General features: G+C 48.3%; 1 protein-coding gene across 3 annotated transcripts in view; it reads left to right on the forward strand.

The window, feature by feature from the left end:
* The window catches only part of IGDCC4 (immunoglobulin superfamily DCC subclass member 4), an 88,885-nt gene that overhangs the window by 41,766 nt on the left and 20,140 nt on the right, over nt 1–26,979 (forward strand). For 2 of the 3 annotated variants that reach the window (XM_071754158.1, XM_071754161.1), the window contains 8 exons: nt 2,326–2,459; nt 16,970–17,104; nt 19,662–19,817; nt 20,348–20,758; nt 21,456–21,620; nt 22,720–22,857; nt 23,760–23,933; nt 24,498–24,731. In XM_071754158.1, coding sequence (XP_071610259.1) covers nt 2,326–2,459; nt 16,970–17,104; nt 19,662–19,817; nt 20,348–20,758; nt 21,456–21,620; nt 22,720–22,857; nt 23,760–23,933; nt 24,498–24,731 — 1,547 coding nt within the window. The remainder of the gene's footprint in view (nt 1–2,325; nt 2,460–16,969; nt 17,105–19,661; nt 19,818–20,347; nt 20,759–21,455; nt 21,621–22,719; nt 22,858–23,759; nt 23,934–24,497; nt 24,732–26,979) is intronic. The other variant, XM_071754160.1, reaches the window with a different exon arrangement.

The raw sequence follows: 26,979 nt of genomic DNA on the forward strand, positions 1-26,979 counted from the left end.
AGTTTTTCTGTTTCTCCCCAGGGCTTTTGTCTTTCTGTCCTTTGGTTTTTCTTTTCTGCTTAATCTGTAGTGATGGGGGCAGACTAAAAGCTCTGCCCATTGTGTGGAAGAAAAGCTGGCACCCTCTGCTTTGAATTCCAGGCAAAGAGCTTCCTTGCAGAGAGCCTGGGGATGGTGCAGAGTCCCCTTGCAGGCTGCCTGAGGTCTTCTGGTTCAGGGCTGCCAGGAGCCTGAAGAGCTGGAGGCTTTGTGAGAAACTGTGGATAGAGAAATCCCACTTTTCTTCTTTCCTTGCTTCTCTGGGAGAGCAGTGCTCACCCGTGTTGTGCTTTCCCAGCAGGGTGTACTGTGTTAGGCAGATGTCTCTACTGCTGGCCTCACCAAAGCATCTTGAGCTCCATGACTCCTCACTCCCCCTTGCCTCCTGCTCTCCTTAGAAACCCAGTGAGTTGTTTTCTGCCCTCAGGAGAAGCTGAGCATGACCACGGATGTGGTCCTGAGCAGCCTGGTCTACCAAACCCTGCTCTAATAGAGGAGAGACCAAAGACAACTTTCAGAGGTCCTTCTCAGCCTCAGTGTATCTGTAATACATAACTGAAGTGTCTTTTTGTGGCTGAAAGATGCCTTCCCTAGTGTTTGAAATGTGTTGATATTAATTACAGACTCGAATAGCAGATGCACGACAAAAATAAATATCGCAGTGGGAGGTTTTTCCTCCACAGAGCTAAGAGGATGCAAATATTTGTCTTCATTCTCCTGTGTCCTGATGAGGCATCCTGATGAGGGCTTTTCTGGGTACCACCTCCTCTGAAGTCTCTGGAGTGTGATCCTGAGACAAGTGTCTTTGTAAGGAGCAGGAGCACAACTTTAGGGATGCAGGGCGCTTGTGTTTGTGGGAAGCTTCAGCAGATCTGTGTCCATGAAGCTGTGGGATTGTGCCAGTAGAGATGGTATGGTCACTGGTAGCTCTTCAGTTTCTTCATCAGCTGTGAAGAGGGGAAGATGTGATGAGCTCAGATTGCAGCCACTCAGGTCCAGGGTAAACACTAGGACTGGCAGCTGTGTTATTTGTCTCTGGAACAGACTGTTAGGGGCAGGGGAGGTGTTCCCATTACTGGAGATTCAGGATAAATGTTTTCAGGGGCAAATACACTGTAGGTGACCATGGGGTGGGTGATCTCTTGAAGTCCTCTTGGTTCTCCTGGCACTCCAGCTGTCTCAGCACCTGGAGAACCACAGTTACACTTAGTGGGTGTACTTATCTTTGATCTTTGTGGATGGAGGGACTGGCATTGATGCTTATAACTTGTCTTTGTGCTGTTTCTGTGGAATAGCTGCTGTCCCTCCCCTTAGCAATTGCCTTTGAATGTGTCCTCTTCATAATGAAGACTGATAACCCAGAGCTGCCTGTCAAAGCTCAGCAGCTCTGTTTATAGAGGCTTGCAATTAAAAATGGATCTCATATATAATTAAAAAGGATCACGTAGGCTTTGTGCCTTGCATTCAAGAATAAAGAGGCTGCCATCTAGGAATCCAGGCAGAAAATGGAGATGCTGACAGCCAGCTCCTACTTTTATGCTAATTGCTAATCATCTGCTTTGTTCAGTATAATGCAGCAAGGATTGTGTTCAAGTTGTGAGCTGTGTAGCCATTTCACTCCATGGAAGTGCTGCCCAGTAGCACCCATGGGCATACAGGAGGGGATACTGGATGCCTGGCTGTGAGTTTTGTCACCCTGTGACAGAAACTCTTGGAAGAGCAAAAGCAACCAACACAACCCAGGAATGGTGCTGCTTCAGGTGGCTGTGTCCTGATGGCTTTGGGCCATGAAGGTAGCTGTGCATCAGTTGGTCCCTCCATGTAACTGAGGTGCAGGAGGAAAAAGATGATGTTCAGAGTACTTTGGAATGTATTTTTTCTCTGGCTACCAATCTTTTGTGGAAAGCAGGTGGTAAAACTGCCTGTCATGTGTGCAGAGGCACTTGGACACTTGGTGACATCTACAGATCTGTATGTATAAATGTCCATGTGTGTATGGAGTTGTTTTATTACTATACAGCTGGTTTGCATCAGCAAAGCCTGGTCTCTGAAAAGCAGATTCTGTGTTGTGAAGACTCTAGGGAGAAGGATAGATCTGTACCTGCTGCTTTTTAAGAACCACCTGCTGGGTTACTCAGAGGTTTCTCAGTCTCATTCTGCTGTGGTTACCAGGACCTGCACATCGTATATTTGCAGGAGAAAAGGAAGGGATAAAAAAGGCCCTGAGCTGATGAACAGCTCAGGTAAGGCATAGCCAGTCTCACACTCTTCCTTTTGGTCTCTCAGGTTTATAACTCTTCCAAATGGTGTTCTCCAAATCGTGGATGTGCAGGAGAGTGATGCTGGGGCTTACCACTGCGTGGCCACCAACGCTGCCCGGAAACGCTACAGCAACGACGCAGTCCTCAGGGTCCTGAAAGGTAAGGTGTGGGCTGGAGCCTGGTGGCCTGGGCACACATCTGCCACAGAGCCTTGGTCTGTGATGCCAACCTGAGCTGGTCTGTGATGCCAACCTGAGTTTTCATTTACATTGGAAAGAAAGCTGGTTAAGTTTAGGATGGATAGGACTCAGAATAATGATACAGTAGAATCTGTTTTCCAGCAGATTACAGACAGTATAACATCTGATAAATAATATTAAGTAATTTGCAATAACCTGAAGTAGGAGGACAGAACAGCTTTTTCATTCCAGCAGATACATTAGAAGCATCAGTGATGATCTCTCTTGTTGGTGCAAATGACAGGATTTGGCCCAAACTTGCAGAAGAGGCGTTTTAATAAAGATTTCTGTTAACTTGATAAACAGAATAAGGTTTGGGAGGTGCTGCTGCCTGAGAGTCTCAGCTGGCTGCTTTGCCCAGCCCCAGCACTGGGCAGCCAACAATAACAATGGGGTTGGGTGCAATCTGTGCCCAGGGCTTTTCTTTTGCAGGTGAATTGTAACAGCAGGTGGATTTTAACAGCCTTAGACTCCTTTTTGCTCTGGGGCTCTTAGAATAGCTCAGGCACCCTGCTTGCACCTTGGGCAAGGGCAGTTTTGTTGCTGTCTTCTCTCCAGTGGTCTTGGATGGTGAGGCAAGTGGAGGCTGGCACAAGCAGAGGAAGATGTTTGGCAGGGGAAGTAGTTGGAGGCTGGAGTTGTTGGCAGGGCTGTGTCTGCCCCAGGTTGCCTACCAGAGCCTGGTGGAGGTTAAGCACAGTGACATCCGACTTTGCCTCCTGTGTCCATCTTGCTGGGTCTCTGCTGAGCTGTTGGGTAGGCTCCAGAGATCTCTTTGTGGTATTTGGGAACAGCTTCAGCTGGGATTTCTTCTGGTGACACAGATGGTTGGAGTGAGGCTTTGGGTGTGAGCTATCCTTCACCTCCCAATCTGGGCCTCAGTCTCTGAGTGCATTTTTCTCGGTAAACCAAGAGTGCAGTGGGCAAGTCTGGACATGAGAATGGAGCTGAGAGCAAAAGTTCAGTGGGGGTCTCTAGATTCCAGCACGCCTGGCTGCCTCCCCAGCATTGTATAACCCCCATCCTGCCAGTGGGGAGGCTCACCAGGGCAGGGCACCTGCAGGAGCTGTCCCTCTCTCAGGACAGTGCTCCCCTGCCCCGTCTGTCTCCTGTTCATGCTGACCCCAGTGTGGTTTGTGGGGAGCTTTAACCTTGAAAGCTCCAAAAATCCTTCCCAGCCCCTTTTGTCTTTGTGTAGGATTGCATTGCTTGGCATTCTGCTACCAGTGTATTTTCACAGGGATGGCTTTGCTGTTCATCCATCAGCAGGGAGTGTAATTAACTGTGGAGCCTGAGAATGCACCTCTGATCAATGGATTGTGTCAGGGAGGTAATCTGTGTGGAATCTGCAGAGAATTTGAGCGGTTGAACGCTCTGTATCTAATTGCCAGCCCCTGCCAGATCCTCTGTGTGCTTAATGAAGCAGGGAGGCAGCAAAGGGAGCACTTCCTAGGGGCAGTTCCACACTCCAAAGGCAGCTCCTGGGTTGGGTCTGCCTCCCCACTGATAAGTGATAGTGATCAAGCTCCAAAGGTGAAGATGCTGTCCTTGCCATCATAACTCGTTCTGCATAATTCTATTCCTAATTTCTGCAGCTTTTAATCTGCTTTGCAGAGGGAGGCAGTGGAAGAGGTTAAATGGGAAGTGTTCCTTCTGGAGCACCAGCCGGCCCCAGCAGATTTCTGCCTGGAGTTCTCACCCAAATCTCACTTCTGCAGCACCACACCACCCGCTGGCTGCAAAAACAAATATGCGAGGTTGAGGGTTTTTTTCACCAGATTGAGCTGATAGTGATGAAAAACATGCCTGTTAAATCTCTGGGGCTTTTTATAATTGGGGAGAAGCATCTCTGAGACAGATGGGAAACTGCAGCGACCCGTGCAGGCTGCAAACTCCTCCATGAGTGACTGGCATGGTATTGATCCTGATTTTTCAGCCCCTCACCAGCCCAGGCACATGTTTGGGTGCCTGCACAGGCTTAAGGAGTTTTTTCCTCCCTGTTCAGAAGCAGCTGATAGTAGTTGGGGTGTACTGGGCAGGCAGAAATCCTTTGCCAGTTGTAAAAAGTGAAGCCAAATGAAGCAAAAACCAAAGAATCCCAGGAAAACAAACAAAAAACAACAACAACAAAAAAACCCAATAAAAGAACTGCAATACAGATACTTTGTGTTGCCTGAGTTGCTTAATTTGGAAATTTCAGGCACCAAACCTCTACCTGCCCCCAGGCAGGAGCAACTCAGATGCTTTTTCACTCCCTGCTAAGAGGCAGGGAGTCATTTCTGCTGAGGTGAGATGGGAACCAGTCCTTCAGCCCCTCTGCACTGCCAGGGTTCCTGGAAGAGGTTTGTATGATGGGACCTGGTGTCTCTTTGCCATTGACAGCACTGGGCAGTGCTGTGTGCTGATGGCTGAGTCTGTGCTCCTGACAGATTTTGGGGCTGTGCTGGTTAGAATGAATGCAAACCCTTCCACTTGCAGGGGGTTGCCAGCCCTGAGGCCTGGGAACATCTCGTGTTCATGCCTCTGCTCCTGACAGACAGGGCTGGATTTGAACTGGCTGTGCATAGCAAAAGAATCCGTTTCCCTATAGCTCTTCTGCCCAGTTGTCCTTTTTCCTCCCCCCCCTCTCCCCCTTGTTCCTGATATGATGACTGGGAATTGTTCCATCTCCCTTATTAAAGACTTTTTCCCAGTCAAGACAGCAATTAGCACAGCCCCCTCCTGTCATATTTGCATGGCCTAAAAACCCCAAAAAAGTGTCGTTTCCCTTGAGGATGCGACTTCCCCATCACATGGGGCAGTCCGTGTTGTGTGTTGGGGGGCAGAACACATGCTGGCCCAACATGGGCAGGGCAGAGAGCTGCTGGTGCTGGAAGAGCTGCAGATGTTTCAGCTGTGCAGACTTCATGGTGCAAATTTCCAGACGTTCCCTGGGGAAGCAGCGTTTGGAGCTGGGAGGGAAGAGAGCAGACAGCGGGAGAGAGTCATGCAGCCCTGAAACAGAACCTGCTGTTAAAATGGGATTTCTATTTTTTTTTTCCCTTTGGATCTCCACTGCTCTCCAGTGGATGGAGCACTGAACACATCTGGCAGCTCTGTCTCTTCAGCCCTCACCTGGACAGATGGAAAAAAATGCCCAAAAAGGGCGTTAGGAGTTGGCTGCGGGATGCTTTTCCCAGGCACTGTGTCTCTGCTTGCTGCCTCTGCTTGGGGTCAGGTCTTGGTGTTGCTATGTCTTGTTTCTTGCAGCTCCTTTTTCTGCAAGCAGAGCCCTACTCTGAACTCAGACATAAAGAGTTAATCCCATGAAGAGCGTCCTGGTTGTGTTCCCAGGTCCCTCACATACACATGGAAACCCTGCCATGCTTCACAGGGCATGGCTCTCAAAGAAGGGCAGCAGAAAGGCTTGGGGAACATGATGCTGTGCAGTCTCAGGAGGTCCCTTGGCCTGTCACTTCACTTTTCCTCTCCATATCATGCATGGGGTTTTTCTTTCCTGTGTCCTCTGTTCCTTGTTCCCAATCCCTGTCTGTGGGTAAACCCTTTGCCTCAGATGGGGCTGCAAGAATCAGGATGTGCAGGAGCCTTCCCCCAGCACCACCAAAACCTCTCAGCAGTGAAGTTTCTGCCGTGGTCTCACAGGCAGGATTCATTCCTCTGTTTATATCCAATAAATGCAGGAATGGGGAGATGAGATCAGGGCCGTGGGCGTAGGTGCTGCAGGGTGGGGGTCTGGGCTGGGCACGTCCCCTGTGAGTTGGGATTTAGTGCTGAGTTATTGAGGTGGTGCTGTGAGATTACTGTTGGCAGAACATCATTTACATTGACAGTTGTAGCTGTTTGCTGCAGCAGTGTCCCGGGAAATGCATTTTTCAGCCAAATATTTGTATGAAATATGATAACAGGGACAGAGCTTGGAGGCAGCTGAAACATCTTCATGGGTTTTTTTCTTCTTCTTCTTTTGGTGTTCGTGGCTTGCAAGTGCCAAGGGAGAACCTGGCTCTGGGTGCTGGGGCCTGGCTGTTTCCTGCTCCAAAGGAATCACAGAATCATTTGGGTTGGAAAGGACCTCTGAGATCATCAAGTCCAACCCTTAATCCACTACCACTGTGGTTCCCAGACCATGGCACTGGGTGTCACATCAGTCTCTTATTAAAACCTCCAGGGATGGAGAATGCACCACCTCCATGGGCAGCCCATTCCAATGCCTGATCACCCTCTCTGTAAAGGATTTTTTCCGAAAATCCAACCTAAACCTCCCCTGGCAGAGCTTAAGTCCATATCCTCTTGTCCTATTGGTAGCTACTTGGGAGAAGGGACCGACCTCCCCCTGGCTCCAACCTCCTTTCAGGGAGTTGTAGAGGGTGATGAGGTCTCCCCTGAGCCTCCTTGACTGTAGGACTGTAGGAGAACACAGTTACTGAATGGGATGAGCTTTGGGATGGAAAGGAAGGTGGTGATGAAGTGAGCAGCACTCACAGTTGGCCACCACCTGGCAGAAACAGACGTGCTGTTACCACAAGTGGATTTTCAGTCCCTGCATGTGTGAATGCCATGCTGGGTGCTGGCTTGGCACTCAGCCTGAGCCCTGAGGGCACGTGCTGTGCTCTCCTCACAGCTTTGAACATGGGGACCATGCAGTTTGGGGACAGGGCAGGTCAAATTTGTGGCTGTGCTTCTCTGCTCTGACCTCCCTGGGTGTTGGTGCTGCTTGTGTGTTGCTAGTGATGGAGTAGGGCAGCTTTAACCAGATTAGGGTGATGGTCCCACTTCGTCAGGGGTGTTCATCCTGTGGCAGGAACCCATGTGGCAGGGGCAGCAGGGTCCTGTGGTGTTGGGGAGGCAGATCCACAGCTGTTTGTGGGCTTAGGGAGCTGCTTAAGGCTGTATTTTTGGGAGGCAGGAGGGTCATGGAAATGAACAGAGGGAGAAAGCATGGGGTGGGATAAGTCCCCCTGTGCGTTTTGCTGTTGAGTTGTGAGCTTCACCAGCAAGAGATGCTTCACCTCTGCAGAAGGAAGCATCCCAGTGCCAGCCTGCAATTGCTGTGTCCCAGCTCCTTGAGCCTCTTTTCCTGGGCACAGACCTCTGTCACTTTTCCCTCTGTTATTCTAACATCCTGCTTTTCTTTGCCCTCTGCTCTCATTTTACTGGCAGCTAAGCAGGGAACTGCTCTCCCCATGACATCCCAAAAGCCCAGCCATGAGGACTCTGTCTATGTGTGTTCCTGTTACCTGGGTGGCAGGTAACTGAAGCTGTTTGCATAATCCATTTGCTGGCTTGTGAAAAATGCTCTTGATCCTCCTCTGTGGCAGAGGATGCAAAGCAAACCATGGGAAGAGTGAATTCAGAGAACTGCAAGATCAAGGAGGGAGATACACGACATTTCTAGCTCAATAAATAGATCTCTAAAGCTAGAAGTGGACTTTTAGAATTGTAGAATGGTTTGGGTTGAAGGAACCTTAAAGGTCATCCAGTTCCAACCCCTCTGCCATGGGCAGGGACCCCTCCCACTGGATGAGGTTGCTCCAAGCCTCATCCACCCTGATCTTCAGCACTTTGCCCAAGGTGAGCTGTAACCTTTCACTCCATCTTCCTTTTCCTGAGCCAAGCAGTGTGAGTGATTTCCATTTCAAGCCTGCATGGAGCAGGACTGAAACTACAGATTTTTTTGGGTAAAACTTGTGAAGGGCTGGTGCAGACACGTGTCAGACACCCACCCAAACACACAGCTCCCTCCTTGCCTGGAGCCTGCACGGGGCCAGCATGCATCACACTGCATTGCTGAGGGAAAGCTCCTTGTAGCTCAAGTGTCAGCAGCCTGTTCCTGGGAGCCTGAGGGTGAGTTTCAGCTCAGCTGTCTGTGAAGTTTGGTGAAGCTATGATATGCCATGCTCCTGACAGCTCTAGCAGCCTGCAGTGACAGAGGGTTTGATACAAAATTCAGAGCCCTCACCTCCCATTAAGCAGAACAGAGAAGCCCAGGGTTGGCACTGACATGAGTGGCAAGAGAGGTGTCAAGGATAATGGAGCAGAACAAGGGATGTATGGCAGGGAATAGGTGAGCTGTTTCCAGGTCCTGAGGGGAGATGTGTTTGGAGCTGTCAGGGACAGCCAGGCCCATGTGTTACAGGCAGCTCTGCCTCCTGAAGATCAGAGATGGCTGGATTCAGGGATGGTTTGCAGGCCTCCAGTGTTCTCCACATTCATCTCTTGTTAGTCCAGATCTGCTGTGCTTTTGAGGCTTCCTGAAATGTAGATGTGGTGCTTAGGAATATGGTTTAGCAATGGATTCATTAGAATTAGGTTAATAGTTGGACTCGGAGATCTAGGGTTGGACCAGATGATCCTTGAGGTCCTTTCTAACCTGACATTCTATGATCTGAAAGGTCTTTTCCAACCAGTACAATTCTGTGATTCTGTGAAACAAGAGCTGGCACTTGGTAAGGCTCTCCCTGAAGCAGGGTTTAAGCTGCAGGCTCCATTCAGCTCCTTCAGGAGTCTTTGGGTGCTGGGGTAACCCTGTGTGGTGCATCAGCACATCTGCACTGCCAGGATCACACCTGGCCTCTCCTGCAGGGTGCTGAGCAGGCTGTGCCTGCACTGGGAGGCTGGAAGGGAGCTAAGAATAGAGATCAGAATTAGGTCACCAGCTTGCAGTGGGCTGCAGGACAGGAAGGTTGATGTGGTTGGGTTCCTGATGGCACCTGTTAATTATTAATTGTCTGTGTTACAGCAGAGCTCTCTGAGGTCAAGGGCTAGTGGTGCCCTGCAGCTCTTAGAGCATCCTAACAGCTGGAGTGAAGGTGATGTAGATGTCCAGAGCCATAGCAAAGCTTATGATCCCATTGCTGTAGGCATGGGACAGACATACAGAGGAGGCTTGTCCCTGCCCCAAAGACCCCCCAGAATCTGCAGGCCTGATGGTGGTAAGGAACAGGAAAGGGGTTAAATCAGCCCAGATCATGGGGGAGACTGAGGCAGGGGGAGGCTCTGAACCCTTGCTTGGGTATCCGGGATGCCAGGGAACACTCAGGACACCACTGGGAGCTTGCCTGCAGGAACAGAGATGTTCTTGCTCAACTCAGCCACAGGGCAATGCCATATGGCTTGTGGATGAGAGTGAGAAGCAGAAGGGAGGAAAGATGGGAAAAGGATGTGCAGGTGATGTTACCAAACACCACATCTTCAGGCAGAGCCTTGGGCAGCTCAGAGCTCTTTGCAGCACTCGGCAAGTGTCCAGCCAAAGGGCTTGGACAGAATCTGTAGCTATCACTAATGATCTTTCCCCACGGAAAGCCAGCTTTCCTTCCAGACTTTTCCTAGAAAAACAGATTTGCATTGTCCTGAGTTAATGCAGATGCATCCATCTGCTTTGAGTTCTTCCTTCCAAGTTGGCAGTCTTCATCTGCTGCCAGACTGTGTTACTGTCAGCTCCCAGCATGTCTGTTCCAAGCGTAGCTCGTAGGAAGCCTTCTGTGTACCTGGCATCAGGGGAACCACACCACCAGGTGGCTTCCCATAATGTTTCTCTTTTCAAAGTAATGTGAACAGCCACCTCTGGAGATGGAATGGGGCAGAACACAAGCCCTGGCCATAAAGAAAGCAGGTTGTGTCCTTCTGCACACTCCAGGGCCTCCAGCCTCTTCCCTCTCTGCTGTCACTGGATGTACATGAATTGCAAATAGATCTGATGCTGCAAATAAATCTGAATTGCAAATAGATCTGATGAAATAGATGTCAGCCCCTGGCAAACATCAGCCTCAGAGCACAAGGAGGAAGTTATAGGGTGAAATGACTCCAGCCACTGCGTCAAGGTGAGGTGACTGAGGAGTTTTATGACCCCTGAGCCAGAAGGGTCTTCTATGTACCATGTCTCTGTCTCATTTCTGTGCAAGGGGTAGCAGAGTATCTTCACCTATCTTATAGCTTTTTTCTTGGAGATTTCTCCTGTATCACCCTGGAAGGTGATGTGATGTGCTGGCCTAGGAACATGACAAAGGGAGCTGGTCTAATGAGGATTAAACAAGTTTGGGAATGTTCCAGGTGAATCCCAGAGGCTGGACAGCTTAGGTCCCCAGGGCCATTTGGTGTTTGTGGGTTTGGGAGGGTGTCTGTGTTTAAATCTCTGATACTGTGGCTTTTGTTAAACATCTTCTTCTTTCTGGCTACTACTTCTACACCTTGACTTCTTTGAATTAGAACTATAGAATCATAGGAAATCAGCTACATTAGATCAGAATTAGCTACATTATGAACCCTGAGCAGATGGAGTCACAGAGATGCTGAGAGATGTGCCCACAGCATCACAGTGAGTTGGTGGCAGAGACCAGAGAAGATTCTCTTACTTTTGAACTGCTGGACCAGAGCCTGGGACAGCATCCCTGGTGCTGCGTGCTGAGGCACTGTGCTGGAGCTGTGTGGAGGACTGGTGCCCACAGCAGCAGCCAGGCAGGCTGAAGGACTGGAGCAGCACAGGTTGCATCCATCCTTGGCTCTCCCTTGTCTGCTGAGAACAGTGAGTTGCAGTAGCATCAGTGCTGTCAGCTGTGGGACATGCCTGTTGCAGCATGGTGGTTCCTGTTGTGGTGATGACTTTGCAAAGCACTCTCTTCCAGCCCTCATCCTTCTCATCTGTGTTGCTGGCACCTGCTGGGGGATGGCTGGGGCTTGTAGTACCTTAAGCTTGAGTATTAGAAGCTGTCTGGGTCTTAGGGTTAGGCTGGGAGATTGCTCTGCCATTCTCCAAACTGCTTCAGAGACACTGAAGGTTCCTCTGTTCTTAACTGCTGCTGTACACTCAGTGACTTTCTTTTAAGGAGCTTGCACTAAGATCTCTGAAAATGTGCCAGGAATGGTTAAAGGCTTATTAATTAGTGGTTAATATCTAAAATGGTGACATTACTAATGCTGCTGATAGGTCTCAGTGCCCACTGTATCCTAGACTTGCATTTCCTTCTTCTTCTGCTGCATTCCAGCTCACAATCTGCTTCTTCTGCCTCCCAGAAACTCTCCCCAATGTATCTGCAGGCTTCTGAGGCTTCAGATGCATGGCCTGAGGTCTCCAGCCCTTTGGCTAACCTGGGGCTCCAGCAGAAAACCAGAAGAGCCCTAATTCTCCTAGGAAGCAGCAGATCTCCACACAGTGGGGCTGCAGGTTTGTCGACACAGCACCTCCTGTTTATTTTGCTGTGTTCCAGCTCGGAGTGGTGCAAATGTGTTGTGCAGTCTGTCTGGCTGCTGTTCCTTTTGGCATGAGGAGGAGCAGCTCCAAATGCATGTAGGCAAACAGAGAGCCAACACTGACAGCTTTACAGGAGGTGGAGTGGTGGGCAAAGCACACTCTGACTGCTTTGCAGCAGAGCTGAATGTACCCTGGTCGTGGAAAACTCCATCCCTTGAAGGATCAAGGGGTTGGGATGTGGAGCAAGAGCCCCCTAAAAATCCAAGGCAGTTCCTGGAAACCTGCCACTGCTCAGCCTCTTTCTTGGCTTCTGGTTAAATGTAGCTCAGGATGTCAGCTTACGGCTCAGCTGGTACATTAAAGGATTTAATTGCTGAATTGAAATATCTCAGCTGTATAAAGAAGTGGAGGGGAATGCAAGAGGAGTGCCTGATGGCACCCCTGCCTGTCTGGACTAGGATTCATGTGCTCCCAAGGCTTCCAGACACAGGACACAGGGCCGGGGAAAATGTTTCACAGGCTGTTTCTTGCAAGCCAAGTGTAAAGCAGCTCCTGGAGCAGCTCCTTCTGCCACACTGTGTAACACACTCCTTGGAGAGACCCCAGAAGCTGTGGCAGGTGTTGGTCTGATGAGTGTGTCCAGGTAGAAAACAAACACTCCTCATCCAGACTCTCTCTCTTTTTTCTTTTTTTTTTTTTTTTTTTTTAAATCATAGCAGTGTATTTAATCTTATTAAATTCTCTATTTTGCATGTAAGTCTATGCAAACATTAGAGGAGTAGTTTTTTGTGCCTGCTATTGGAAGTGTAGGTTGTGCTGTGTATTTTGGGGTTTGTTTGCTGACTTCTTTGTTGGAGAATGTGTGATAATAGTTGTACACATAAGTGCTGTATGTGAGGTCTCTTAATAGGGCTGAGAAAGTGATTGAGCATCTGTGTTTTAATCATTCATGTGTGTTTCTTTGTGTGCTCTTTTAAAGAGGACAAAGGATAGAGCTGCTCTGCTGCAGTGCTAACTCAGTAAGTAGGAAGAGACTCTACCTCCATTCCAAAACATGGAGATAAATTCTTCCCTGTTCAGCTTTCCAGTAAAATGTTCACATTGACTAATGAATAACTGCTTACGAGATGTTTTGAGGATGTGAGGTAAAACAACATAAAACTGATTTCCTGAGGTCAGTTATATTATTGGGTAGAAAAAAAAAACCAACAAAACAAACACACTGCACCAATACAGTGTCTCTTGAGCAATAAAAGATGAGTTCCTTTTCAGCCTCTCTTCTTGTGCTGACCCAGGCACAGTGCAGCTGCCTGAGAAGAGAAAGAAAAAAACATTTCTAATGATGGGTGCTCTGGGCACTGGTGCTGCTGCCAGATTGCACTGGGACAGCTTTTGCAGTCCCAGCATCCAAGCATGGTCAGTGCTGGAGATTCTGCTGGGGTACAGACCCTAAAAGCTTCTGCAAGGGTTGTGAACCAAAGCCTGATCCTCTGGAAAAGGAGTTTTCAGGGCTGAGAACCACTGAAGCTGGACCAAATGTCTGATGAATTGAATCCATAATCTTGTAACCAAAAGTCATCCCTCTACAGCTTCAGTGATGGAGGAAAACAGAACTTGAAGCCAAACTGCCACAGGGACTGTGTAAAGGTAGAGAAGAACCCCAGAAAAGCAAATGGTAAATCTTGAAAAGGATGCATTGTTGTAATTGTGTGTGGGGAGAAGAGGAGCCAGTGTGGGACTTGTGATACTTAGAGGAGACCTGGATTGCAGGGTGTTGGAAGGGCAGCACCCAACAGCTCTAACCACTTTGGAAAGATCCCTGGTGCTGGTCCTCTCTTGCTTTGCTTGCCTGTTTGCAGACTTGTGCGTTGCTGTGTTCAGATGAGAGCAGTTACAAAAGAAAGAATGTTTCCTGCTAGGCGTGCCCAGGTTTGACATCTGATGTTGTTTATCTTGCCCCCAGAGCAGATGTGTTAGAGTGTTAGGTAAGTGTCCTGCCTGGAGATGTTACATGCCAGTTATTTTCTGTCCTGCATCTAGCCCAGAAGTAGAAATAAACTGTAGATAAATTTCCAGGAAAGTGTAAAAAAGAGCAGGAGGGCAGGTGTGAAGGATGTTTTTTCCTCTCTGTGGTTTCTCCTTGGAGGTCTGTGAGTTGTCTGAGTAAAGGGAGAGTGTTAAGGAGTGGGAGTAGGACATGCTCTGCAAACACAGTGCCTGCATTTTTGAAGGTGTGTGCTCTTGCAATGGGTAATTTGCTCCTTTATTGTCTGCAGAATAACAGCAGTGACAGCATTGACTTTCTCTAATGAACAGCTGCTCAGTGCTAGAATCTATTCCCGGAGGAGGCTCACAGGGTTGAGTAAGGTTTCATGCTCCTCCTCCAGAGAGGGTGAGAAAGTTCCCAGAACAGAAGATTGTTGCTTGGTTGTTGGATATCTCCAAATCTTGGACTGCTGACAGCTGAATGTGTCACCATGCAAGTCATGTGTAACCTTCCAGCACCTTCATGGAGGCAGGGTGTTTATGGAGTTGGGAGAGAGGTGTTAGTTCCCATCCAAGGAGCCACCCTCTTGTCACTGCAAATGACTGTCACAAATTGGCTGAACAAAAACCATTTCCCTCCTGTTGCACTGCCTGGGTTCTTTGCTGATACTCAGCACTAACAGGAGCAGGGAGGCTGGAGAGGATAACTGATGAATTATGGATGCATTAGAGGCAGACTCAAGTTGTAAACTCTTGGAGTTTGAAATTGCTCGTGTGTGTTACAGCTCAAACTATGCCTTCAAATAAATATTTTGAGCTTTGTCCCAAGCAGCCCCCCATGGTGCTTCCCTTCACATCCCTGCTCAGATTCCCCTTCTCATTCAAGTGATACAGGTTGGATTTTCAGAGGTTGGGCAGCCTCTGTGCTCTGTCTGGCACTCTCACTTGCTGTCTCAAGGTTCCCTGTGCTCCCCTTCCCATCTCCTTTGGGTTTTATGCTGCACTTGATCATCTGCAATCAGTTGTGTTTCCTCAGTGCCTGGAACTCAGCTCCAGATGCTAAGCAATGCCCCTGAGAGGAACTCTCTCCGAGTCATCTCAGAGCTACTTTTGGCACCCTTACAGGTGGTTTTGTTTTGTTTTTTTTTTTTCTTTTCAGTAAAAGAGAGTTGAATTGATCCATCTGATTCAGAAGTTCAGAAAGTCCACAAAAGGCCATCAGTGTGGACTGCTGTGGAACCTCTCAGGGTCTGTTTTTACATTAAGCCCATTTTCTGTCTCAGTAGTTCTCAAGCCCAGCCTTGGCACCACGGTTCAGAGCAGCCAGGACTTTGATCTGTTTGTCAGGGAGGCCTCTGAATCCATAGTCTGATGTGGTTTCTTCTGTTCCCTGTCCTGTCCCCCAACTTGTCCTACTGCAGCTGGACATGGTGGCTGTTCATAGGTGAATGTAGGGAAGCCCTGGCCAGCCCACACCATCCTGTGAGCACACCAGGAGATTGTACACACCAGACCCTCCATGTAGGGCACTTGTTGGATGGGAAGGAAAGTGCCTGGCTTGGCTTTTCCTTCATGCCCCATGGCAACTCTCTGGGGTTGCAGCATGGTGGGGTCCAGCCACTGCCCCAGGTCAGGTACCACGGGTGCTGCTGGGTCTCTGCTTCCATCTGCTGGACAAGAACCAGCTCCTGCTCTCTCCTGTTTTCCCTTGGTGCCTCAGGGATTTTGCTAGCTCCTTTTAAACTCTGTCCACATAATACAACTGATGGAAATCCCTTTACTCATGTATGGAAAACAGAATTTTCTGTGTTGAACCAACTCTCTTTGGCAATCCTTCTGTGCTTGAGTAGATGGCAGTGAGCCTGGAGATGGGCTGAAGGTGCAGTGATGTGTAAGTCTCCTGCCATGCAGGCACCCCTGTGTGCTGAGGCCAAAGCTCCTCTGGTTCAAAGTCACAAGAAAGTCAGGTGTGAACTGGTATTGCTTGGATGCCATCTGAAGGGCCAGTGTGGATCAAGCCAAAGGTTCAGCCCCTGCAGTGCCCATCTCCCCAAGGGGTCACAGCTAGAGGAAAACATGAATAAACCGGGCAGGGAGGACAGGGACATCTCCACCAGCATCTGACAGTCAGGGATGTGGAGACATCTTGGGCTGGGGACTGCAGTGAGGTCTTCATATTCAACACTCTCAGTAAATATGTCCTTTGTGAGCTTGTCTGAACCTCTTGGTGTTTGAACTCCACATCATCTCAAGACAGTGAGTTTGTAAAAGCTCCTGCTTTTATTTGTTTGAGACCTCCTGCCAACAAGTATCTCTGCTAGAGCATGGGAGCACCTGGAGCAGATTTAAGAATCAATTGTACTGTGTGACTCCTCTGCAGTTATTTCTCTCTTCATGAGGACAACAACAAAAGTGTCTCTCAGATGTATTAGAGAGAGCTGGAAGAACAGGACCACTCCTGTTGAGGGTCATGAACAATCAGGTCTGCCCAAGGATGTTCCAGTTTTTATCTGCCAACAGAAATTTAGCTGCTGCAAAGGCATTTCCTTAACCTTCCCTTAACCTCTGCTCAGCAGTAGGTAGACAGAGGTAGAAGGTTAATTTCAAACAAAAAAAAAATCCCCATTCCCTTCTCAGGGATGGAGCCTATAGATCTTCATGCAAACATTGCTTGATTTACGTGTTGGCTGTTTGTCTGTGCATGTATAAACTAAGGAGCTCTCTCTCCTCCCCATATGTAAGGTTGAGTCTTTGTGCCATCAGGTGACGGCCTGGATATGGAGGCTTAACCCCTCTTTGTTGCAGTTTACAGCTCAGCATCTGCTTGTTAGAATTTCTTTAACCAAGTTACTGGATTCTTTCTGAGCTGTTCCAGTGCCCTGGCAAAGGGTGTGTTGTGTTGCTGTTGCTCTTTTGGAGGATCATGGTGTCCTGTTTCAACTAATTAACAAGCATCCATTTAGCAACAGTCGATGAAGGTGCTGGAGTGGAACTCTGTTTTCTATGTGAAAATCCTGATAGTCATTTTTACTTGGGCCAGCATGATTAGAGGAAATCCACAGTACACCCTTTGTTCATTTCTTTACCAAAAATATTGTAGCCATGGAAAACCAAGGTCTGCTTTTCTCCTCCAACTATGTGTGAGCCATTACCCCATGAGACCATCTGGGGAAGCACGACCGAGGTGTTTGGGCTCTAAGTTTGGTGTTTTTCTAGGGACTTGGCAATTTGGAAGGACAGACTTTTATTTTTCACATTAGGTTCCCAGCCAGCAGGAGGAGATGTCACCATCCTTGCGGCGCCGGAGAACACCACGGTGGTGGCCGGGGAGAGCGTGGTGATGGAGTGCATGGCAGCTGCTGATCCCACCCCCTTTGTCTCCTGGATACGTCAGGGTGAGTGTGAGGAACAAAATTCAGGTTTTGTCATCAAGGGGAACCTGTGGTCACTTCATTTCAAAAATCTATTAAAAGGCAGAAATTTCTTTGGGACAGGAAGGGTCCATGTTACGTCGGTACCTAATGACACAGGTGGTGTCACAGTGTAGGGTGGCCTTGCTAAACTGGAATTATTAATTAAATCTAGAAGATTACAAAGCATGCAGTTCACTTTATAGTTGTTTGACCTGTGAAATATATGTAGTTCTAGTGCCTGGGTGCCTTTTGATCTAAATTTGTCATCCTCATTGCATGAGCTTGAGTGGTGAAGGTCATGAGATGGGGTCAGGTCTGTGCCACTCCTCTGGGGACTCAGAGGTTAGTGGGGGTTCTGTGAAAGCTGCCATTGCATTGGAGAAGCAGCTTGTATTATCTTGGAGGATTATAAAACATTAAAATGCCAGTTAATCAGTGCAGTGGCTGATTGTGTTGCTGGGGGGGATTATTAAAAAATCTTAACTGTGGTCAGATTGGTAATGGAAGGATCAAGAAGATGCTTAGATGAGGAGGAAGTTATCATCACTTCACTGAGTGTCACATCCATCAGGTGTGTTTTAGAGGCTCAGGCTGAAGACATGCTTAGCTCAGGAGTCAAATCTCTCCCCCAGAAAAGGCTCTCAGTCATTTCATTAATCGAGATCATGATTTAAGACTTCTGTCCCCTGTAACCATGTATTGTGGTTGGTCTTCAGCCCAGACTTGTCCACAGGCAGAGATTACAGAGTACACAGACATTTCCTCTTACCCACAAAAAAGCAGGAAAAAACCCCAAAACCTTGGAGGACACAACTTTGAAAATCAAATCAGTAAGGATTAAATGTTCTGGCAGAAATGTTTCTGCTTTATCCTCTGCACTTCTTAATGACAAATACTTGTCTTTCCTGTGCTAGATCACATTTATTGCTTTACTGAGAGCTACTGATCCCCATAGTAGAGTAGATATTATTAGAGTTGACTAAAACTATAAATGTTTTGGATAAGGGGAAGAAGAGGAGGAAGTGGGGGGTAGGGTGGTAAAACAATTCCTTCCCTGATTTATTTTAAAGTGTTTGTTTGGTCCCCCTCTGCTTCCTGGTGTAAACTCTTCAATTAGATAAGATGGATTAACTGTGCTGGCAATTCTGTATTGTACAAGCATGTTTCTTTCCAAGACTTTATTAAGGAATGGGTTGGGTTACTGGACAATTAGTCATGTAGGTAACACTGAGGATTGTATCTTCAGGTTGCCAGTTTGGCTCTTGCCAGCCTTGGTAGTGTCAGCTAATTGTTACCATCTGGAATCAGATTTTCAAGCCACTCCAGTGTACACAGGGTGCACAGATTTTCTCCTCTGAACACACAGCCACTGAACTGTGAGGCCATCTGAAAGCCCCCAAAATGAAGGGAGGGGGCAGAGGATCTGATCTCAGCTGCCTTCCCTGCTGATGGTGCTAAGTAGGTGCAGCTGTTCACAGCAGAGGATGTGGAGAGCTTGCTTCTGTCTCCAGGCACAGGCTTAGCTGAGACTGTGAGAGGCAAAGGCTCTCTGAGTGCTGAGTTTTTGCTGTCTGAAGGGCATCCATTCTTCTTCAGGTGGGGAGGGACAAGGTCTGGTGTTGGACAGGTGCTGCACAAGCCAGTTGGCTCTCCCAGCCACTAACTCATGCCAAGACCTCCCATCTAAGCCTTCCCTTGGCCAGACTGTGCTTGCCCATGCCCTGTCCCCAGCTCTTGGTTTCAATCCCCCACACTCATGGTTCCCATGTTCCATGTGCCAGAGCAGTGCTGAGAGGCAGCCCACTGCCTTGTCTGTGACATGCTGAGGAGCTGGTTCAAGTCATAGAAGGACAGCTCAGCTTCTGGCCAGGGAGCCAGACTCACCCTTTCCTCCTTCCTTACTCAGGAAGGAGCTGAGCATCTAGCCAGAAAAATGGGGAGAAGGGCAGCTCATGGCACATGGCTCTGACCCAAGCCTCAGAGCTTGAGGAGAACCAGGTGTCTTCCTGGTCCCTTATGGATCAGGAGCCAAGCAGGAGGCAAAGAATGAATCAGGAGTTTTTTGTTTCATGGCTGGGACCCAGAGGAGGGAAGAACCCTTGAGCCATTAGTGATTCAGTGCTCTTGCCATTAATGAGTGAGGGGAGGAGGTGTGTTTGTGTGCATGGGGTCAGCAGGCAGATCCAGCAGCTTTTCCAAAATGGGTGTTAGCATTGCTTTTCCTTGAATGTAGTATTCCTAGAGAGTCTTATTGCAGGCACACCCTAGGAATCAGTGACTATTTTGATGCAAAACAGAACTTTTTTGGTTATTACAGGCTAAACTAAACCCTGGGCCAATATTAGCTTGGGCCAGCTGAGGTTTGCTCAAGAACTGAGGAGTGTCCTGGCAGGAATTCTCCTCTGGGCTGGGCTTTGGGATTTGGGGGTCTCTCTGCTCCCCAGCTGTGATCCTGGCTCTAGGAGCTGCATTGTTTGCAAACCCTCCTGAAGGGCAGCTTGGGGCTCCCTCTCACATTTGTGCACATTTTTTCCTGCAGATGGAAAGGCCGTTTCAACAGATGTGATTGTGTTGGGCAGGACAAATCTTCTCATTCCTTCCAGCCAGCCCCACCACTCAGGGGTGTACGTCTGCCGTGCTAACAAACCCCAGACCAGGCAGTTTGTTACAGCTGCAGCTGAGCTCCGGGTCCTTGGTGAGTAGAGAGCAGGATAAACATTCCAAGTAGAAATGCCAACCAGGTAGCTGTGGATTACCTGGACCAACATTCAGGAGCTCCCCAAGGAGTTGCATTTGTGCCCCATTCTGGGTAAGATGGGAGCCAGGTGAGAGGCAGAAGGCCCTGGGCTGGGGTAGCTCTCAGTGGGAGTGTCATCACTTTAATTTGGGGTTTAGTTCCTTGTATTTACTGAACCGTTTTATGCCTCACTCTTGTTCTCCGGGGTTCCCCCATGGAAATCTGTATCAGCAATTAACTTTCAGTATCGTAGAAGCCAGCAGGGAGAACAGCCTAGGATCAGGGAACACACCACATGATTGATACAGAATTTATTTTTCCTTTTGGACAGAGTCTAAATTAAGCCTCTAGAGTCTGCCTGGCAAATCCTATCTTGTAAGCAAAGCTTCTCCTGAATAAAACATATCAGCGAGCGGGGAGGAGAAGGGATTTGCTTTGCTCTCTTTTCCTCCACCTCCCTGCATTAATTTGTTCCTCTCTCCTCCCAGCTACACCCAGCATCTCCCAGGCTCCTGAAACCATCTCACGCACCCGAGCCAGCACAGCCAGGTTTGTCTGCAAGGCAGAGGGTGAGCCAGCCCCAACCATCCACTGGCTGAAGAACGGGGAACCCATCCTCTCCAACGGGCGGGTGAAGGTGCAGAGCAGTGGGAGCCTGGTGATCAACCAGATCGGGTTGGAGGATGCTGGCTACTACCAGTGTGTGGCTGAGAACAGCCTGGGCATGGCTTGTGCCACTGCCAAGCTCTCGGTGATCGTGCGGGAGGGCTTGCCCAGTGCTCCCAAGAAGGTCTCAGCTGTGTCCCTCTCCAGCACCACAGTCCTCGTGTCCTGGGAGAGGCCAGAGTACAACAGCGAGCAGATCATTGGCTTCTCCTTACATTACCAGCGGGCTGTGGGTAGGTGTTCCCTGCCTGTGCAACACAGATGTGTTGTAGGTGCAAGACACAAGGCACAGCTTGACTTTCATTCCTTAGTGACGCTTGACACTGGTGGCATTAGTGACAAGTGTGAGGCTTTTCCAGTTTAGCCCTTTTTATTGCAAGTAAAGGAATTTTCTCTTGGAGTCAGCACCAGCCTGTGACAGTGCCTGAAGTTGTCTGGAGTCTAGTGGGATCAAGCACTTCCAGAAATTGATTTCTGTTCTTTACCTTTTCCTCTAACACATTGCCCTTATATGCAAAGGGTGGGATTATTAATGGAAATAATAAACAGCTACATTGTGTACAGGGGTAATCACTAAATTATTAACACACAGAATCTGAAGTGAGGCACTGGGGTCTCTTGGGGTCTGTCTTCCCAAACAGCTTGCCAAAGCACCTCTGATAAGTAAGCTGGTAATTTTAGCTGCCTTAGCATGGATTAAGGAGCTTGAGTCAAAATGGGGATGTTAATATTAGATACTGAATGTTTCTGCCTAAAGAATTCACATAAGTGAGAGGTTTTGTGCAGGTGCTGGGGAAATTGGAGAAGGCACAGTGATTTCTAAAGTGGATTTACACTGTGAGTGTAAATTTAACTTGCGAGTAAAGTGATCTTTTTGAGGAGTGCCTTGGCAGTTCACTGACCTGCTGATCAATGTTTCCTTGACTCTAGGAACAGATAATGTGGAGTACCAGTTTGCTGTCAATAATGATACCACTGAGCTTCAAGTCAAGGACCTAGAGCCCAATACCAACTATGTCTTCTACGTGGTTGCTTATTCCCAGCTTGGAGCCAGCCGGACGTCCTCTTCCATCATTGTTCAGACCCTGGAGGATGGTGAGTTGAATGAAATAGGTACTGGTGGCTAAAAAATCTTCTTCTTTCATGGTGAGCATTGAATATTCTATGGAGAACGTTAGCAGCTGCTAGGAACCTAAACCTGCTGCTCCTACAGCTTATTGCCAGAAGCCCTTTAAAAAAAAAGAACACAATAAAACAACAAACCAACCAAAAAAACCAAAGCACTGTGGTCTGATTGTCAGCTTGGGTGATGAAGAGCATCAAAATGACCTGACTGACACTGGGGGCCATGAAAATCCTGTGGGAACTGTATTCAGCTCCTCTGGGCTGGCTAATGTGGTGTTTCTCCCAATGTGACTCTGGGCCAGACTTTGCTTTCAGCTCAGCAGACAGACATCTATTGCAGTTTGTAGGGGTGGGAGCAGCCGTGAGGTTGGGTCCCTTAAGAATCAGTAGTTTGTGTTGATTTTACCATTTGTAACATAGCATTTTGGAAGCAGCAAAGGCAGAGAGCCAGAAGGACAGCTGCCCAACAGGGGAGGACACACACAGCTTTCAGCAGCCTGCAGGACAGAGGCAAGAAACGATGGTTTTGGCAGACCTTGTGCAAGGCCCTGCTAAGCTGCAGGGTCCATGATGTTCTTTTAATACTCCTGACACAGTGAACTGCCTGGTCCCACATGTGTGTGTCTGAAGTCTGAAAAGCTGAGTTGAAAGCTGCCTGCAGCACAGAGCTGGGATTCTTGAGGGAATGGGAATTCCCAGACTGAAGACTGGAGCTGTGAGCCCTTTCCTTTAGTGGCTCCTTTTGCTCCACTGTACAGTGTAGGCTGATGAGATGTTCTGTGCTAACCTGTCCAGTTTGCAGTGGTCAGGGGGTCCCTGGGGAGCAGTGTGGTGGGGCTGGCAGGCTCTGCTCAGCAGCCCAATGTCTTCTTATCCCTGACACCCTGATGATGATCTAAGCTGTTGAAAAACTGTGGGGTATTGGTGTCCCCTGTGACAGACAGCAAGTCACCAGCAGCTGGGCAGGGTCAAGACCTCCAGTGGCCTCCAGCCAACTGAGAGAGCTGGCAGAGATGAGTTGAGGTCTTCCCCCAATCTTTGCTGACTTCTCATTGTTGCTTCTGCCCAGTTCCTAGTGCTGCCCCTCAGCTGTCCCTCTCAAGCATGACTCCTGGTGACATCCGTGTGACGTGGCTGCCCCCTCCTCCAGAGCTGAGTAATGGCAAGATAACAAAGTACAAGATAGACTACTGCACCCTCAAGGAAGGTGAGGGAAACACCATCTGGGGGGTGTTGTGTCTTCTGCCCCAGCTGTGTTGCTCTATTTTTGAGTTTTATCTGGTTTTATTTATATCATCACTCTAAAAAGCCTTCAGCAGGGATAGAATCATTTCCCTGTGCTGGCTGCTGCTGTTCCAATTCCATGTCTGCTTGCTTTGAAAGTCCTTTGGGTATTTGCTCTTAAAACCTTCAAAACTCTGCAGCCTCTTACTTTCCAGGGTCATGATTCTTACTAAGAGAAGGATGGGGAGTGTGATGACGTTCTGGACATGTTCCCACATGTTTGAGCTGGATTAGCAGCCTACACTGTGACTCCTGGCTCTTGTTTTTTTGCCCTGAGCCTGCACGTGGCTCCGTGGCATCGTAAAACCTTGGAAATATTTGCAGCTCAGGAGTCACACTCAGCAATGTGCTGTTAAATGGCAGAGACAGGGCTCCCAGCAGAGTGTATGCCAGGTGAAGCTGAAAAGCAAGACCCCTGCATCCACCAAACAGGCAATTTAAATCTTCAGCAAGATCATTTGATTGTTACCTTGAAAATCCCAGGACATTCTCAGTTTAAATTTCCTATTATCTCCCTTATGAACTTGGGCGGGCTGAAGAGGGAACAATAAAACCTTAGTCTGGCCTGGGTGAAGGTGTGGATTTGGCAGAAATCAAGGCTGCTGAATTTGAAGTTCTGCTTCAAATTAAGGTGAGGATTTAAATACAGCCATGGGAAGTGACTCTTTAGTTCTAGTTTTTCCTAGAGATGAGGTCGTACCAGGGAAAGCTGAGCCAGCCCAGGCTGTGTGGACCCTGTGGGGATTGCTGGGCTTTTTGGCTCCTCAGCTGTGTTTCCCTTTGACTGGCAAAGCCATGTTTTCAGTGATGTCACCTTGGTTCCAGCAGATCAGGTTACCTCCATTGAAGTGGGTGGAAATGAGACACAAATCACTCTCTACTCCCTCCATCCCAACAAAGTTTACAAAGTCCGCATCGCAGCCAGCACCAGCGTGGGCTACGGGGCCCCTTCCGAGTGGACCCAGCATCGGACTCCTGACAGAGACAACCAGACACATGGTAGGAAGCTGGGTGTTGCCTGGGATTTGGCGTGAGGTTTGCAGGAGATTGGGGAACTTGAGGCTTGATAGAGATGTCTGCTTATGTTAGGGAATGATAATTGTTGGTTTTGGTTAGACCCAAGTAGCCACCTTTAGTTTACTGGTGAGAAGCCCCTGGGTATCTTGCTGCTTGCCTGGGTAGTGGCTCTTTTGTCCCTCCATGTGAAGCTGTTGGATGTTCTTGAAAGAAAGAAGGAAAGAAAACCCCCTAGACCCCAATGTTACAACAGTAGGGAGTGGGTAGACAATTCTGCCAAACAGAGCTGTGCCCAAGCCAGACTCCAGCAGTGTTTTAAGATGGTGGTGTCTCAGAGTACATTGACAAACTCCTTTGTGACACAGTTTCTACCTCTATCACCCAGCTGGTAAAGTCACAGTAGACTGTCACATTCTGTCAAGACAGTGGAGATGTCCCACTTGCGGGGTGGCCTCTCCTCACACCCCTCCCTCATGGCTGAGGATTCAGTAGAGCAGGAAAATGGAGACACATGGCTGAACATCTTTTCTCTTGTTCTTCTTCTAGTTCCATTTGCACCAACAGAATTAAAAGTCCGAGCAAAGATGGAGTCTCTGCTGATAACGTGGCAGCCTCCAGCCAACCATGCCCAGATATCTGGCTACAAACTCTACTACCGAGAAGTGGGCCCAGAGGAGTCCAGTGATGAAAGCCCTCTGGATGGTGCTGAAGATGACAGCTGGGATGTAGGACCCATAAAACTAAAGAAGAAAGTGAAGCAGTACGAGCTGACTCAACTAGGTTAGCTGGTTACAGCTCCTTAGCAGCTGGTGTGGAAATCCTGGGGTTGTTGCTTTGCAGCACTCCCAGGCTGCTTCTGAGGGGCTCAGTTCTCTTCTCTGGCAGCAGATATGTGTGACTAGGACTGTGTGAGCTTTTATAAGAGCACCCAAAATCATTTCTGGAGTGGGGCTCTTGGGGCTTGTTCAAAGCAGAATTTAAGACACAGAAATTTCTGATGCCAGTGTAGCAGAGATTCTGTTTTTAACCAAGGGCTAATAATATGCTTAGTCTAGGCTAGTAAATGGATCTGAATCAATTACTGGTTTTTATTTTGTCACCTTAAAAGAGTGTCTAGATAAAAACCTTCAGTCGGGGCAATGATCTCTCCTTCCCTGTGTATTTCTAAGAAATTCCATAATTTAATGCTATTTGAAATCTCTGTTAAAATGCAGAGATGAGTTAATTCAAAGTGTGCTAATTTGGGTTCAGTATTGTGCTCCACCTCCCCCTTAGGGAAGAGGGGTAGAAGGTTTGAGTGTCCATGGCTGCAGAACCAGTGTGCACCACAGCCAGATCTCCTTGCCTGTCTGACTGTGCTTGGCATTTCCCTTAGGGAGTTATGTTTCTAACATCTGATTGTGCTAATTAGTTGGTTTGTTCTTTGATACGGGATGGAGAAAAGAGAGGCAAAGCAGATGCATCCCTGAAACAGGATTCTGCTGCTTAGGGTTCTTCCATCCTCCACTTCATGCTCTTCATCCCTGTTTCTGCCCAATGAGCTGAGAGTCTTTTTTGTGCTGATTCATCTTGCACACTTAGGATCTCTGCTGTGCATAGTATAAGGGTCAGGCTGCAGCACCTGGGAAGAGAGTTTGTGTCCTTGCTAAGGAGGTTTCCATCCTCACAGAGAAGGTGTTAACAGTTATGAGTTTCTCTGAAGATTTTCAGTCTGTGATTATTGCACTGCAGAAACCACATGTGAACATCATCACGAGCTGCACCAACCACTGGCAAGTCAGTCCCTAGTGAAGGGACTTGGGAGCAGCTGAATTGGTTCCAAATGCTCTGGCACAGTGCTGCTGAGAAGGCTGCTTGTTCTTCTGTAATTACTTCCTTAAATTTGGGCATCCATAGAGTCCTAATGGTTTCCTTATGGTTTGGGGGTTGTGTATTGGCTGGTGTGTCAGGAAGAGAGTCTCAGGTTTCTTCCAGTCATGGATGTTCTCCTTTTTCCCCCTTGCCCTGTTGGATGATGTGCTCTTGCACGTGGACAGTGAAGGGATGGGGTCAGGAGTCTGGCTGTGCTGGGAAAGGCAGAGGATCTGGACATGAAACTAGGAAAGAGAGGTGGTTGGGGTTTAGAAGGATTTAGTTTTATGACAGAGAGCTACCCTGTGCTGGTCATTACATCTGCATCAGGGATTTCCTAGCTCATGGGGTGTCTTCTTGGGAAATACAGCAGTGGAAAACTCTCCTAAAAAGAAATCAACTCTCCTGAAAAAAGAAATCAAACAAAATTCTCAACACTGTCTCTTGGGTAGAGTTTTTGACGTGAGGGAAAGAGGGCTGCATGGGGGGAATGGTGCTGGCTGCTGGGAGAGAGAGATTTGTGGTGTCATGGCTGAAACTACAGATTGGGTCACGAGCTTGAAGATTTTGGGAGCACAGCAGGGCAAGAGGACTGTCCTCCTTTTCTGGGGACACAGCCCCTTTCAAGGCATGCCTCAGGCAGAGGTGGATGGGTGTGCAGCTTTGGAGCAGAGCTTCTTGGGCACAGTTCCCTGTACCATTAAGCTGTGCTTCATGAGCCCACAAAATCAAAAGGAAGCTGTCCTGAATCACCAGGAGGGTTTTTCCTTGAGAAGTTCTCATTGATTTCCATGTTCTAGCAGTTAGTCTCTGTAATGTTGTACAACTACCAGGGCCATAATTTACAGGGAGAATAAATAGTCAGGAGCTGATCCCCATCTTCCACATTCCCAGGAAGGAAAATTGCATTTCCTTGGGAGTGACTCCCTGGAGATCAGAGTATTTTCCCACTTAGAGGGGAGCATGGCACGTGGCACCAGGCCAGCATGAACACCTTGAAAACCACAATGAAGCAACATATTTAGTGTATTAGATATAATACACAGCCATCCAGATTGGTGTTTTGAAAGGATCTGGCCTAGATTATTCTGCTTATATTTAATGTATGATGGAATGTGGAGAAATACATCTGTTTTCATGCTGCCTACTAGCTTCTTGACAGCTTGATAGTCTGCAT

Source organism: Heliangelus exortis, chromosome 11, assembly GCF_036169615.1.
Source record: "Heliangelus exortis chromosome 11, bHelExo1.hap1, whole genome shotgun sequence".
Lineage (NCBI taxonomy): Eukaryota > Metazoa > Chordata > Aves > Apodiformes > Trochilidae > Heliangelus > Heliangelus exortis.